This window comes from Microcaecilia unicolor, chromosome 6 (assembly GCF_901765095.1).
Source record: "Microcaecilia unicolor chromosome 6, aMicUni1.1, whole genome shotgun sequence".
In the NCBI taxonomy this organism is placed as follows: Eukaryota; Metazoa; Chordata; class Amphibia; order Gymnophiona; family Siphonopidae; genus Microcaecilia; species Microcaecilia unicolor.
Genome location: NC_044036.1, coordinates 269,905,291 through 269,921,771, shown reverse-complemented (window position 1 = coordinate 269,921,771; position 16,481 = coordinate 269,905,291). Strand labels below are relative to the sequence as shown.

The following is a 16,481-nucleotide window of genomic DNA, read 5'->3' as shown; positions in this document are numbered from 1 at the left end:
TCAATAGAAATCAAACAAAATAAAACATGGAAAAGAAAATAAGATGATACCTTTTTTATTGGACATAACTTAATACATTTCTTGATTAGCTTTCTTGATTAGCTTTCGAAGGTTGCCCTTCTTCGTCAGATCTGACGAAGAAGGGCAACCTTCGAAAGCTAATCAAGAAATGTATTAAGTTATGTCCAATAAAAAAGGTATCATCTTATTTTCTTTTCCATGTTTTATTTTGTTTGATTTCTATTGATAACCTTAAGAGTGGACTAACACGGCTACCACACTCCTCTACTTATGTTTATGAGAACCCCCTACCCTCTCAAGCCTCCCAGACATTGATTTGATCCCTCCAAGACCAGAAATGAGAGGGCTCAGCGATACATTTTCTAGCGATTAAGCACAGCTTTTTCAATAAGAGTGTCCCCTTTAGCCTTCCCTCTACGTGTCCGTGACTTGTCTAATTAAAGTTGTTCCGGTAATCCCTGAATCCCATAACCCAAGGTAGAAGTTAAGAAATGTGTGATCTGCAAAATAACAATGTTAGGGCATGCCTAAAGTGAATGATATAAGGTATTCTCCACACCAAGACACTTAACAACACATAAAGAAGAGTCTAGACCCCCCCCCCCCCCCATTGATATATCTGGACGTGTGAAATAGGCTCTGTGCAAGACTCATAGCATTCACGCAGTCCTGTATTGGTTGTTAGCCCAGGGATGCCTTTAATATTATTCAGTAATTCCCAGTCTCCCAAAATATGTCCTACATCAGCTTCCCATCTTTAACTCCCTTCATATGTTTCGCTATCTCCAACTTAAAAGTGCAGTATAAGCTGGAAAAAAATACAGATACCTCCGAGATTTCATTAAAAAAAACAAAAAAGTGCACAGTTTATCGCCTAAGACTAGTTTATTCCAATCCAGGGAATGGACATAGGGGACACCTGTGACTTTAATAGAATATAAACTGGGACTCTGCCGTTCTTCAGTGCCATAAAAATAACAAAATAAAAAAACATACACAAACACCTTCTACAGTGCCATAGCAAAAAACAAAACAAAAAAACCACCCCCTCCTCCTCCCTTATACCTACAGCTACCTACCTGATCCAGGCCTCCTTGAGGAGGAGAGAGAGAGGAGAGGATTAGCTCATGGAGGTACAAGGGGATCAACTGGAAAGGAGCAGGGAAAGAGGGGCTGGATGGAAGGTGAGAGTAGATTTGGATTTTAGCTCACACCTTTCAGTAGTATCTCAAAGCGAATTACGTTCAGCTACAGTAGGAATTTCCCTGTCCCTGGAGGACTTCCAACTAAGTTTGAACCTGAGGCAATGGAGGCTTAAGTGTCTTGCTCAAAATCACAAGGAGCATCAATGGGATTCGAACCCTGGCTTTCCTGGTTCTCTTCTTGCTGCTCTAACCATTAGCCTGTTATTTGACTCCATGGTGGTTGTATGCAGGGAGTGGAGAAGGGAATACCTGAGGAATACTTTCCTATTGGATTATGTCAGTATGCTCCTTGATTAACGTTCAGGCATTAATGGCTTCTTTCTCAAGCCAGAACAGAATTTCCAATAAGCAGAGACACTAGCAACATGGTCCACCTTCCCTCCAATTCGCATTCATCAGCAGGCAAGTTACCGTGCTTCTGGAAAGATAGATGAATAGATGTAACCAACCCACTAGTACATTATTTATAAGCTTCTTAAATAAAGAACAGTAGATGATGGTAGAAAACAGCAAGCTGGTCCATCCAGTCAGCCCGCGTATTCCTGTTCATATTGTTACTATATCCCAATTCTCAACCATAAGATTTAATCACCTGTACAATATTACTCCTTATCCAGAACAGTTTGACGGTAGTTTTGTAAACCTTTTTTTGCATATAAAATGCATCTTATAAAATTAGACTCCAAAGCAGTAACAGTTCCAGAAGATCTAAACATATCCACTCTATATATAATCAACTCTTCTCTCTCTTACTTTATCATGGACCTCAGCGGTTTCACTCAAAGGATCAATACTTCATTGCCCTTAAGCTTTATACACCTACCATACCTAAAAGTATGTGTGGTGCAAGGTGGCAAGTAATTGTAGAACAGGTATGCTCGGGGGAAGAGTTTGGCAAAGCATGGGCGAAACCATGATTTACATGCCTATTTTACATGCTGACATTTAGACTGCTTCTGAGCCAATCTAAGCACTATTTCTGCATAATTTTTGGTAGTATTTAGAGGTGTCTTTAAAGACTTTATAAAATAGAAGGCCCCCTGTTCTTTTCCTCCTTCGTTAGTATCCCACAGATCAGTCCAGAACTTAAGGTTTATGCCCATCAACCAGTGGATGGAACTAGACAAAGTAGTTGTTGGAGATTCTCCCCTTAAAGATATCATGCAGCTCTAGACCTCTCAGTATTGTCTCTGTAGACCAGTTTTGGCAAGTAGTTAGAACTAAACTGGTCTCAACAATTACGGCTCTGAAACTTAAGTTGCAAATTGGAACACCTCAAGTTCAGACACACTTGTGATTTTTTTTTCACCTTTGGTCAAAAAAAAATGTGTAAGAGAAAGATCTCCTTTGTGGTATACTAATGAATTAGGAGCACTCAAAAGGGAAGGCAGAAAAGGATATGGAGAAAGAATAAACAGACTCAATCTTTTATAAACTGGAAAAGACATATTAAAAAAAATATAAATTTGCTATAAGTGAGGCAAAGAAACTATTTTGATCAAAAAAATAAGCCAAAGTGATGATTCTTCAATTTAAGTCAACAAGATATGGTGCTTTTTTTTTCACTGCTCCAGCACTTTGGAATTCGCTTCCCCTGGAGATTTGCAATGAATTATCTTTAAAAGCATTTAAAACAAGTTAAAACATGGTGTGTTTTTTTAAACATATTTTTTTGCAAACTTATGAACCTCGAGAGGGTTCAGGTTGGGCTCAGCGCACTATCTGGTGATTGTATGTTCCTCTCCTCTTTCTGTCCTACACTTTGATTAATGGAGTTCTGTAAACTGCGTAGCCCTACTTGTTAGTTCAAATGGCATAGCAAGTTCTGAATAAATAAAACAATAAATAAATACATAAAATATATAAAAGATTTTCATTTTAATTAGTACAGTTAACATTCTTTCTACACTTGATGCTTTGCAAACCAGTGCTCAAAATCTCACAGATTTTTTCCACTCAATAACATTAGAGAATCCTTTACATCAAGTAACTCTACTTCCTTTATTATTTATTAGGATTTATTTACTGCCTTTTTGAAGGAATTCACTCAAGGCGGTGTACAGTAAGAATAGATCAAACATGAGCAATAGGCAATTACAGCAGTAAAAATATTCAACTAACAATATAAAGTATGTCATAGTATACTACTTAACACAATCTAAATTATGGGAACCACTGGTTTGAATCTAATTCCTTATTTTATTCAAAAAGGACCCAGTGCTCACCGGTCAATGTAAAAAAAACCCAAAATCTAGAAGGAAAAACTATTGACCCACGAGCCCCACATCCCTAAATATATCCCACTACTGAGAGAACAATATTCAATGAAAAAATTAATTGAAATGTGTCACCCGTTGACTTTTCTTATTTTGTTTATATTTTCACTGACTTTCTTACTTGTGCCCACATCAGTCAGTAACACTTCTGTAGAGAATATTCAAACTTTAAACTTTCCAATACTTCACAGCTACAAGTACACTTATCTTATTCAATAGCCCTTCTTTTTTCTGGCAGGTTGTTATGTAGATGATGAGTGGTAATTTCTCCTCCCAGCTAGCTCTCTGATACCATTCTTATCAGCTGTTCCTGCCAATTTCTTCAGCTAGCTTTCCAGTATCGTTAACATAAGCTGTTTCTCTGCCAGGTTTTGTCAATTAGTCTTAGAAGTCAATACCCTCAAATGCTCCTGCCAGGTTTTTTTTCTTTTTCTTTTCCACTTTTCTGGCAGGTTGTTATATATATGGTAAGTGGTAATTTCTCCTCCCAGCTAGCTCTCTGATACCATTCTTATCAGCTGATCCTGCTTATTTCTTCAGCTAGCTTTCCTGTATCGTTAGCATCACCTAATTATGCAGATTTTTTCAATTAATCTTTGAAGTCACTACAATCAGCTGTTCCTGCCAGCTCCTGCCTTTTTTGTCTTTTAACACTCTTAAGCCTCTATCGTCAGCTGTTCCTGCCGGGTTTTTTTCTTTTTGTTACCGTGCTGTAGGAAATTCTCTCCAGATTCTCGTCCTCAATTTCTCCTCCAATGTCTCGTTAACGTCTCGTTTCGCAAACTAATCTTGCTACTTCAGGAAGGAAAACTTTAACCAAACATTATCCACGGACGATTTCTAGCCTCAAGATGGCCGCGATTTTTTTAAACGCCTTGTCTCGGTGTCAACCAATCAGCACCTAGAAAAATGCTTTCCATTCAATACTTTATTCATGCCCTCTGGTGCAATGGTGTTATATTGAAAAATAAATCTCTGCTCTTTTGCCAGAGCTGTTTTTTAACAATATTTAAGTGAGCGTTGGCGCTCACTTAAATATTTAGCACCTCTTGGAGACCAGTCAAGCTTGGAAGCATTGAGGTCCAATTGGATAAAAGTAGTAATTTAGACATCTGCTGGGAGAGCAATACTCAAGTACCAACTGGGAAATAGAATAAGGAATGGTATACAACTTGCAATGTCAACACAGTAAGTAATAGAACATTATAATTGGTAGTGAAGGGTAAGGCAAAGTTGTAACATATAGATGGGTAAAAAGGTAGGAAGAGTTAGAAAGTAAGGTGACTGATTTAAAGAAAGTTGCACATGAGGTCAGAGAGGTGGTTAAATATTATGTCAGCTAGGGTAAGAGTGGATAAACATGTCCCGTTGCAGTATGTGCAGCCGGAGTCACTCGTGTGTGAGAGTGAGACTAACAAGTTAGTTACTTCTTCTATTAAAGGCCTGGTTGAAGAACCAAGTTTTCACCTGCTTCCTGAAGTAGAGATAGTCTTGTGTTAAGTGAAGAGCAAATAAAATATTGTATCCCAGGAGACAGAATATGGAATAAAGTCATCCTATTTATATCTAATAGGGTTTCTAAGCTCCTAAACAGATTTTCTAGTAAATCAAGAGCTTTAGACATTTGCCCGTCTAGTCTATTGGAAAAACATTCCTTCTGATACTTTAAATTGGTTGACAACCTTCATTGATGAAGATTGTTTACATTGTATTCAACATGGTTTTAGACCTATGCATATTACTGAATCATTATTACGTTAACAGTCCAAATTAGGAAATACTTAAATCAAAGTCGACAGATTATCCTTCTTCAATTTGACATTTCTGTGGAGTTTGACACACTGGACCACTCTATTTATTTCAAAGGCTTAGCAAATTGGGAGTTACTGGTTGCATGTTAAATTGGTTTGAAGAATTTCTAAGGAAAAGATCTTATAGTGTGTGTGTCCTGGCAAGCCTTTTGTGGAGTCCCTCAGGGCTCTCCACTTTCGTCTTTACTATTTAACAGCTATTTGAGTTCATTGGGCATTTTGATGTCTTGATTGGGGTCCTTTATTCTTTCTGATGCAGTTGATATTTTTTTTATTAAGTCTATCTTTAGATAGCTTTGATAATACTGTCTAGTCACTGAAAGTTAATATTGAATTAATAGAGAACTGGACAAAAAACAAACACAAATAGTTTTGTTTGGGGGACTTTGACAATTTAGTTAAGGCGGAAGTAATACTAGATACAGGAGAAGTTTTACCAATTGAAAACAAATCAAGAGTGTTGGGAATACTCTAAACTTTTTGAGAGCCAAATAAATGGCTTGGCTAAGAAATTCTTTTTTCATTTAAGACAACTTTGAATAGCTTGTTCCTCATTAAGTCAAACAGCTTTAGAACTATTGTGCAATTAATTCTGTTCCCATAGCTAGACTATTGTAATTTGATATATTGCAACAAAGATTATAATTATTACATATGTAAATTTATTAAATATTTCAAATTATTGTTCAAATTCTCATTTTCCAACACAAACAGTTATAATCAATTTTAGATAATTCTTTCTGTTATCAAGGAGCGAGAATCTGGAATGCTATTCCAATTCAGATAAGATAAATATCAGATCATTTTACTTTTCAAAAAGCTTTAAAGACATTTTCTTTCCAATGTAAGCAGGTGGTGATGATACACAGTACGGCTGTTTGACAAAATACTCCTGTCAGCTCACAAACTAGTTTCTTGGGTTACATTTCTTCTGGATAGACAGGTGGCACAGTGGAGTTTTCTGTTGAAATAATTGTAATTTTCCTAGTCCCTTTCCTTTCTCTCCCTGCCCCTGGAGGGATTCTTGGGACTGAGGTGCCTCCAGTCTGCTAAGTGGAGGCTGTCTCCTGGTTCAGTTTTTTTTTCACTTGAACCAGTTGAGACTGGGGAGTTTCCCAGAGCTAGAGGAAAGTACTCGGTGGTGCTGAGTCCCTTTCCCTCGTCCCCCACCGCTCCATGAGATACTGCAGTCTGAGACATTCACTACAAACAGTAAATACACTGCCTATTTCTTCTGGCTACAGTTAACTTCTTCAGTAATGATAGTTGTTTCTTTGTAGGCTGATATTTTTTGCAGTGTTTCTCTTCTGGTTATAAATATCTTTTCATTGCTATGCTTCTTCAATTCACTTGTTCTAAATTTAATTTTAAAATTTTAATTTTTAAGGCATTTTAATTTGTTCTCTTGCTTGTATTGCGCTGTTGGTTACCTCAGCATGTAGCAGTGTCCTTCTGTCTTTTTTTTTTTTTCATCCCCAGGTTTTGATCCCCGGACCACCATTTTATTGCTTCTCTGCACCCTTGTTATATATACTCCTATCTTACCTTTCTGGTGCTTTTGTGCTCATTTCAAGTTGTCTTTTTGTCTTGTGTACTAAACTTGAAGGAAAGGAAGAATAGCGTAAAATCAGTGTCTCTGATCTCTGTGCACTTTGAGGGTATGTGTGCCTCCTGTAACCCTTCTGGTTCCTTTGTACTTTGATTTTATGTTAATTTTGTAGTGTTTTGATACACACCATATCAATACATTTTTTTAACTTCATTGTTCCTGGGGTTCGTCTAGCCTGCCTTCATTCCCACGTCCTTGTGTATTGGTGCTTGTTTTGTGGGACTTTGCTGTTTGGTTACCTTTTCGGTTTCTGGACCCTTGTCACTTTGCCTTCTAGCAATGCTACCTATGGTATGAGAGAGACTACCTGTGTCTTCCTTTTTCAACCTGTAAGAAAGTAGTCTATAAATCAATTATTGTGCTACTTTTTCTTACCAAGGTACTATGTGGTGAAATTCTTTGCTGAAATACTTTAGATCCCAGCATGATTACTTAGTTTTTTGCAAATTTGTGAAATCTTTCCTTTTTAAAACATTTTTGTTAATTGATGCTGGTGCCTAGTTTATTTTTTCTCTCCCCCTCCCCCCATTGCATATGTATTTACAATTCTTTCTTTTGTTGATATGAGTGGGGGTTATGGTTTTTATTTCATATTTTGTACTGTCTTCTTGTAGCTTGTTAGCCACGTTGAACTCAAATTTGTGTGGGAAAATGTGGGGTATAAATGTCAAATAAATAAATTAAATCAGCTGGATCTCATTTGATGAGATCCCTGGCACTCACTTTGGCTTTGCCTTCCAGAATCTGCTGGGCTTTACCCGATAGATTTAGCTCCACTGCTTCTTGCAGTCTACTTGAGGAACCGGTCGGACTTGACTTACTGCCTCACTTGTGCTTTTCCTCACAGACTCAGTTGTACCTGGCCTTGCACAATCACCTGTACTTAGTTGGCTAAGTACCCAGTCTCCAAGGTATCTTTCAAAAGCAGACGTTCTTATCAGTGGAGTTCTTTCTCATGTCTGCCTTCTTCTTCTTGTTAGTGATGTACTTGCTTTCCTTCTCTGTATCAGCATACACAGAAGGGAACAACCTGGGAAATACTGGGAGGGAGCCAAGTCCTTTTCTGCTCTCTCCCTTTTTTTCCCTGTGAGGAATTTTGCAGAATTGGCACTATACTTTCTGAGGCCAACTCCTGGACCAGTTGGATAGGCAGTAGCAAGAATTGCACACCAGGGAGGAGGTTTGAGTCCCTTCCCTCCTTTTTTACCTTTGCCATACATACTCTTTTGTAATAGACAGGTGTTCAGTTGTTTTCTCTTGCTCTCTCTCTCTAGAAGCCTGGGCATTAACCTCACAATCTCATTTACATCCAGATTCACTCTCGCCAACTGCTTCACTCTTAGGCTTGCTTCCTATTTACAGTTTTCCATTAGTGGTGATCTTTCAGCCTCATGTCTCTCGGAGGCTTGTCTGGTGTTATCGCTTCTCACGATCCACAACACTGCAGCTCTGGGTGTCCTGGTTCCGTGTTCCATATGCTACTTTAATTTGTTTCAGAGAGGAATAAATCTTCCCTCTACTTTGGGTTGGGCACAACTCCTGTCCTATTTGAGAACTGCTTTGCTACATTCCACAAGTTCTACAGTGATCTGTGAGACACTAAGGAATGAAACATGTCTTACCTGATACTCTTTCCTTTAGTCCCAGCAGATCAGTCCTGATACCCACCTTTTTCTGTCTTCACACAAGGTTTTCTTTGCTGCTAGCATCTCATGGTATGGTAGCCAAGAGCACATCCTTCCCAGGAGAATTTGAGTTAGACTTCTCAGCATCTTTCATTTGTCTTTAAAGAAAATAAAAATAAAAAAGAGCACTTGGTGACATTTCATGTGGAAATCGTCTCATCAACTTTGTGTTCTGACAGAGCCTTTTCCAGGGCTTCTAGTCAGTAACCTTCATCACATACTGCATTATGTTCTGACTTCTATATCACTTCAGTTTCTTCATTCAATACCTTGTCTCAGTGTCACTCAGTTTCCATAGTTTTGGCTTCTGTTGGTACTTTGTGAGCAAATTAGAATTCTCACTGCTTTATTTCTAAGCTGTTGTATGTTTCTAGCGTGTGCATTGTACTGTATTTATGGGCTCCACTGCTTTGTCATTTGAAACACTGAGAGCTCTAAAGCTGCACGGTACCTACCCTTAAGGGGCGAATCCCCAAGAACTACTTTTTCTCTTTTTCCCCATTCATGGGTCGATAGGTATAACCTACAAGTTCTGGACCAATTTGTTGGGACTAAAGGAAAGAAAATTATCAGGTAAGACAAATTTCCCTTTGTACTCCTCCTTTTGGGTATGTGAGCATTTTGGTTCCTATTCACACCCATCCCTTCAATCCTTTGTTTAAACCCTGCAATAATCCAAAAAGCCACCAACACCAGCATGGATATTGCCAGAACATCTGGTATCCTGGGTCTCCGTATCCCTTCTGGTACCCAGCACAACTAGTTTTCCCACACAGATTGACTGTTTTTGTTTTAGCTCCTAAGCTTCACTTAGGACTTTAGATATTGCTACAAATTCTGTTTCATACTTTGCTGTTCATTCAGGCAGTCCTGTTCTCATTAAATGGTTCCAGTGGGGCACTTTAAAAGCATGCTGCTAGGCTGTTAAATCTTCACTGGTTTGCAACTAAGAATCTTCTATGTTTACCCCATGACTTTTGAAGTCTGGTATCATCCTACTTCAGAGGGAAGGGGAAGGGTACATTGCATGCATTCTCCACTCTTTTCATGAAGAATATGGTGTTCCATTCCTGATTTCTAACCTTATTTGAAAAGCTTTTTGAAAAGTGGACTACAGTTAGTTAACGTTGTAATGCTCTGAGTAATGGAAAATTACAGTTTACTTTTATGAATACAAGATCATAACATTTTTCCATGGATATTACATTGTACAGTAACTGTTTTTAATGAACAGTTCTTATTGGAATTAATGATGCCAGCCAACAAAAAAATGTAATTGGCCTTTATTTTTATTTCTTAGACCATTAAGCAACTTCAGCAGAGAATGACAGAGCTGAAAAGAACTCTGCAGAAGGAACTGGTAAGTTTCCCCTGCCATCGTGCTATCTGTTAAAGACTTAAGTGGGATGGAAAGAAGAGGTAGGCAGACTTGGGTCGACCTTATGGCCTTAATTTGCTCCAGTGTTCTATCTATCTTTATGGAGAGATACACCAAACTTGGTATTTAAAAACATGCTGAGTACCTAAATTTAGGAATCTTAGTGCTTAATTTAGGAACCTATTTTCAATTAAATTTAGAAACAATAATTTTCAACTGAAAATAGACTTCTAAATTGCCTGGCCAAAACTTAGCTCTTTGGTGGGGGAGATACTTTCAACTCCACAGGTTTTTCTAGCTGACTCCTAAAGTTAGCCAGATAAATCTTTTGAATATTCACCCTCTAAATGTTCTGTTAAAAATAATGTTACTAGTCCACAGTGCTATAAATTACTTCATAAAAATGAAGAGTATTGATTTTAAAATGTTTTTGTTTTTTTTACTTTTTTGTTGTTGTTCTTTTTAGAAAATAAAACCTGACAATGAAGTATATGAATTCAGGGAGAGGCCAGGTTCTGAGCCTCCTGCTGCCTCCACTACTGTCACAAACAACGCAGACCTGAATGACTCACGGGAGATTAACTTTGAATACCTGAAGCATGTTGTACTGAAGTTCATGTCCTGTCGAGAGGCTGAGGTAGATTAATATATTTATAAATATCTATGTGTATGCTGGAATTGAAGGAGCTACAAGAAACTGAAAATGCTGTGGAGGAGATGGGGAAGGTTGCCAGAGGAGCATTTCAGCCTGCCTGACTTTAACTAAGATAAGATGCTGCTTTAGTTTTCAGACACTGATGAGGGTTGTTCGGTTCTTTGGCCTGCATTTATTTTAGTTACAACACCACAAGTAGCTTTGAAAAGCTGCAACATCTTCCCCACCCTTTTCCAAAAAATAGAAAAATGTTAGCCTTATAAATATATTCTGAGCCAAAATTTAAAAAATGACCCTGTGTCTAGTGGTTCTAAATATAACTCCTGTTGTTATTCTTGTGTAACTGCCAGTTTCTCGCTCTCTTTCACTTTATAGCCCGGTTTGCTAGTGATGTTGCTGATGTAGCTAGTGCTTAAATACCAGTTTTCTAGCTGAGGCAGTGCTTTTCTTCTGTTAATACTACAAAGGTGGCGTTCTGCCGACTGAGAAAACATGAGACCTCATGGCCAGGATTTCTACAGTCAAATAGTGGCAGACCAGGGCTACTGCTAGCAAGCGTCTGCTAATATTGCCAGTTGTTGCTGTTAGCAGTTGTTGGTGGATGTTGGGTAATAGCCAGAAGGTGTTGACTGAGGGCAAAATACATCTTGAGTCTACCATGCCTTTTGCTTTATGCACATCAGGAGCCTTTATGTACTTCATGCTGCTAGGCAGGTAGTATTGGATAAGAAGCATATTTGGATATTTAGCTGCCTTTTCCAAATAATGGCGAAGGTGGCTTGCTACTTTAGTAGCGTTAGCTATGACAAGTTGCTGCTCCAAAAAAGCTTGCATCTAAGTGAGTATCTGAGGCAATGAGGAATAATAGTTTGTCCATGGACACAATGGGGAAGTGAAATTGGTTTCTTTGGTTGTTAACCCACTGCTCTAACCACTAGGCCACTCCTTCAGTTTTGAGGTGGAAGGTACCTTTAGAAGACAGAGGTTAATAGGTGGATTTTTACAGAACTGAAACATTTTCAGTGTGTTCTCAAAAAGAAGTTTTACTCCTAAAAAGTATATGATTTATTACTACAGGCATTCCATCTTATTAAAGCTGTATCTGTCTTACTGAACTTCTCCCCTGAGGAAGAACATATGCTCAAGGAAACCCTGGAATACAAGGTAAGTTGCACTATTTTTAGCAAGCACACTGTAGCGATCAGGATTTCATTATTTATCCCTCTACCCATATATAATTTTCAGGTTTTAATCACTATACCTACTGTACCTGTAATATGTAAGCATCTTTGGTTGTACCACAGAAAAGTGATATATCGAAAATCTCATAGATATAAATACATATGGCAACTAGGCAAAGGGGCATAGCATGAATTGTACAAAACAAGGTAAAGATACAGTAAAGCACAGTTTAGTTTTCCAAAATCAGACAATCCAGTATAACTTAGGCAGTACTATGATTTGAAATGCAGAGCCAACATTGTGGGGAGATATATTTCCATTTTGCATCTATAATGCTAGTCGATATATGTAAGTTTCCACTCAGAATATTTTGTATGTTGGCAGCTCTTCCCAGTTTTACTGAATGTTTTGGGGGTTTTTTGCTAGTGAAGGGTGCACTGGGTTTTAGAACACTGCAAACAAACGTCCTGGGTAGACAATGACATCCATAAGTTTCTTGTGCCCTGGTACCTGTCCTAGAGGTAAAGCTGTCAGTGATGATGGCTTCAGTTCTCTAGACCAGTAGTTTTCAACCCAGTCCTAGCCTGGCTCATCCTCCCCGTCTCATCTGCCCGCAACCTCGGAGTCATCTTTGACTCCTCTCTCTCCTTCTCTGCGCATATCCAGCAGATAGCCAAGACCTGTCGCTTCTTCCTCTTTAACATCAGCAAAATTCGCCCTTTCCTCTCTGAACACACCACCCGAACTCTCGTCCACGCTCTCATTACCTCTCGCCTGGACTACTGCAACTTACTCCTCACCGGCCTCCCACTTAGCCATCTATCCCCCCTTCAATCTGTTCAGAACTCTGCTGCACGTCTCATATTCCGCCAGAACCGATATACTCATATCACCCCTCTCCTCAGGTCACTTCACTGGCTTCCGATCAGATACCGCATTCAATTCAAGCTTCTCCTTCTTACCTACAAATGCACTCAGTCTGCTGCCCCTCACTATCTTTCTACCCTCATCTCCCCTTACATTCCCGCCCGTAACCTCCGTTCACAGGATAAATCCCTCCTCTCAGTACCCTTCTCCACCACCGCCAACTCCAGGCTCCGCTCATTCTGCCTCGTCTCACCCTATGCTTGGAACAACCTCCCTGAACCCTCACGCCAAGCCCCCTCCCTGCCTGTCTTCAAGTCTTTGCTTAAAGCCCACCTCTTCAATGCTGCGTTCGGCACCTAACCCTTACCGTTCAGTGAATCCAGACTGCCCCAATTTGACTGCCCCTATCAGACCGACCGTTCACTTGTCTATTAGATTGTAAGCTCTTTGAGCAGGGACTGTCTCTCTTTTTTAAATTGTACAGCGCTGCGTAACCCTAGTAGCGCTCTAGAAATGTTAAGTAGTAGTAGTTGGGTTTTCAGGATACTCACAATGAATATGTATGAGAGATTTGCATATGATGGAGGAAGTGCATATTCATTGTGGATATCCTTAAAAACCTTATTGGACAGGTGGTCCCTGAGGACTGGGTTGAAAAACACTGCGCTAGACCTTCATCCGGTAGAAGTTTGATATCCACAGCTTGGCTCTCTTATCTCCAGTGATGGAAAACTTCAGAAAGTTCAACTTTAAAAATTTTTTTTACCCCAAGCCTGACACAGGGTTTCGCCACCTTTTTTTTTCAGAAATGTTATTGACTGGTTTATTCAAAAGAGCAAGAGGTTCAGAGATCTGCACATGGAATATCAGATACGTAGAGAGCTACTAAAAACCATAGTGGAAACTGTAAATCCAGTAAATCTTATAATAGTGTCCATATGTCCGACATGTTTCGGCACCTGATACCTGCTTCAGGGGCAAATTGGTGGTGATTATGGACAGTAATTCCACCTTAAAAAAGAAAATTGGGACATTTTTACATATCTAAAAAACAAAATTCCAAAATAGAAATAAGATTATTCCCTCATATAAAACTACCTTTTTCTGAGAATGAGATCACATAGAATCACCAGAGTGAAAACAGAGGAACATCAATGGTTCACCCCTATATAAAACAGAAAAATTATTTAGGTGGTCACCTTAGGTAAAACATTTTCACAAATTTACTCCTGAAAAGGTGCCGAATCATGTTGGGCATGTGGACAATATTATAAGATTTTCAGTTTCCACTTTTGTTTATAGTTGCTTTCAATAAACGGAGGTTTAGCTGCACCAGTACAGGCTTTTTTTGTGTGTGCTGCTCTGCATCTCTGGTTTATTTGCACGGTAAAATAAGCTCCTTTGAGCAGGGACTATCCATCTTTGTTAAACTGTACAGCGCTGCATAACCCTAGTAGCACTTTAGAAATGTTAAGTAGTAGTAGTAGTAAAATGCTTTCTCAGAGGACAAGCAGGCTGCTTGTTCTCACGTGGGTCGGCGTCCACGGCTGCCCAGAAAACGGCAAATTTTTCTACAGCAAAATTTTAAAAGTTTTGCCAGAGTCTTCTGGCGCACAAACCGCACGCACCACACATGTACGGATGACTTCCCGCCCGTCATGTGAGCGTTCCTGCTCATTTTTTTCTTGTCCGCAGTGCGGTGAAGAGGTTTTTCCCTGTTCACTTCGCTGGCCCAGGAAGCGTCGGTGCCGAGAGGATCGCTCTCCCTCTATTCAGGAGGTGCCGATGCATCGGTCTAGCAGCCCGGTACCTGCTCCAGAGCCTCGACAGATTCTGTCACCGGCTCCTTTACCAACCCAGCAGCCTTGTCCGATGGTGGCTCTCAATGAGCGCATCAGGGCCATGCTTCCAGAGCTTCTGGAAGGGTTGTTGCACCAGTCTTCTTTGGTGTCGGGGGTGCTTGCGCCTTCCGTACCGTCTGCTACAGTGGCATCTGGCCTTTCGCCTGTGGTGAGGTCTCTGACCTCAGTGCCACTTACGGCATCGGCGTTGGCTGCCACCCAGGTCGACTCCCCTTTGACGTCGGTGGAGGAAGCTTCACCGGAGTTCATGTGGGTGTCGACTTCTCGGCACCGCCATTGAGGACGTCATTCCTCGGCGTCGAGGCAGGCTCAGTTTCGGACTGCTCTGAAGGATGTCTTGTCCGATACTGAAGATGAGCGTTCATGGGAGGAAGTGGAGGATCCCAGGTACTTTTCTTCTGACGAGTCCTATGGAATTTCCTCTTAACCTTCCTGATTGCACCCTTTTGGCCGCGTCAGATTTGGTTCCCTCTTCTTCTGAAGTTGTCTTCTGAAGAACCGTGGAGATTGGACTGTTTTCCAACCCTCATCACTCAGAATGAGGGGTCGCTTCTACATCCCAACCTCCTTGAGTCTTTCAGAGGGTGTCTCCCAAGTCTTGCTTCCAGGAAAGATTCCACGAAGAGGTGTTACTCTTTCAAATGGAGGAGGTTTGCCGTCTGGTGTGACAGGAAGGCCCTAGATCTTCTTTCTTGTCCTACACAGACCCTGCTTGAATACCTTCTACACTTGTCGGAGTCTGGTCTCAAGTCCAACTCCATAAGAGTTCACCTTAGTGCGATTAGTGCTTATCATCGCCGTGTAGAGGGTAAGCCTATCTCTGGACAGCCTTTAGTTGTTCGCGTCATGAGAGGTTTGCTTTTGTCAAAGCCCCCTGTTAAACCTCCACCAGTGTCATGGGATCTCAATGTCATTCTCACCCAGCTGATGAAAGCTCCTTTTGAGCCACTGAATTTCTGCCATTTGAAGTACTTGACCTGGAAGGTTGTTTTCTTGATGGCTGTTACTTCAGCTGGTAGAGTCTGTGAGCTTCAGGCCTTGGTAGTGCATGCACCTTATATCAAGTTCCATCACAACAGAGTAGTCCTCCGCACGCACCCTAGGTTCCTGCCAAAGGTGATGTTGGAGTTCCATGTATTAAATAAATCTGAACCAGTCAATTGTCTCCTCATACCCGCCCTGGCGAAAGCAGTTTGCACACCTTGGACTGCAAGAGAGCATTGGCCTTTTACGTGGAGCGGACAAAGCCCTTTAGACAGTCTGCCCAGTTGTTTGTTTCTTTTGATCCCAACAAGGAGGGGAGTCGCCATTGGAAAATGCACAATCTCCAATTGGCTAGCAGATTGCATATCCTTCACTTACGCCCAAGCTGGGCTTACTCTGGAGGGCCATGTCAAGGCTCACAATGTTAGAACCATGGCTGCGTCAGTGACTTACTTAAAGTCAGCCTCCATTGAGGAGATTTGCAAGGCTGCAACGTGGTCATCAGTCCACACATTCACATCTCACTACTGCCTCCATCAGGATACCTGACGTGACAGTCAGTTTGGGCAGTCGGTGCTGCAGAATCTGTTCGGGGTTTAGAATCCAACTCCACCCCCCAGACCCATTTTTGTTCTGTTCTAGGCTGCACTCTCAGTTAGTTGTTTATGGTTTCAGGACAATCACTGTTATGTCCTCACCGTTGTGAGGCCCAATTGACCAATGTTCATTGTTTTGAGTGAGCCTAGTTGCTAGGGATACCCCACATGTGAGAACAAGCAGCCTGCTTGTCCTCGGAGAAAGCGAAGATACATACCTGTAGCAGGTATTCTCCAAGGACAGCAGGCTGATTGTTCTTACAAACCTGCCCACCTCCCCTTTGGAGTTGTTGTTTGTTTATTATTTACTTTTTGATTAAACTGAGCGGGAACACTCACGCGACAGGTGG

The 16,481-nt window shown here is 40.5% G+C and overlaps 1 protein-coding gene across 3 annotated transcripts in view; it reads left to right on the top strand.

Annotated features, from left to right (window-relative positions):
• The window catches only part of GOLGA1 (golgin A1), a 125,057-nt gene that overhangs the window by 98,545 nt on the left and 10,031 nt on the right, over positions 1-16,481 (top strand). For all 3 annotated transcript variants that reach the window (XM_030207391.1, XM_030207388.1, XM_030207390.1), the window contains 3 exons: positions 9,908-9,967; positions 10,452-10,622; positions 11,718-11,804. In XM_030207391.1, the coding sequence (XP_030063251.1) occupies positions 9,908-9,967; positions 10,452-10,622; positions 11,718-11,804 (318 nt within the window). The remainder of the gene's footprint in view (positions 1-9,907; positions 9,968-10,451; positions 10,623-11,717; positions 11,805-16,481) is intronic.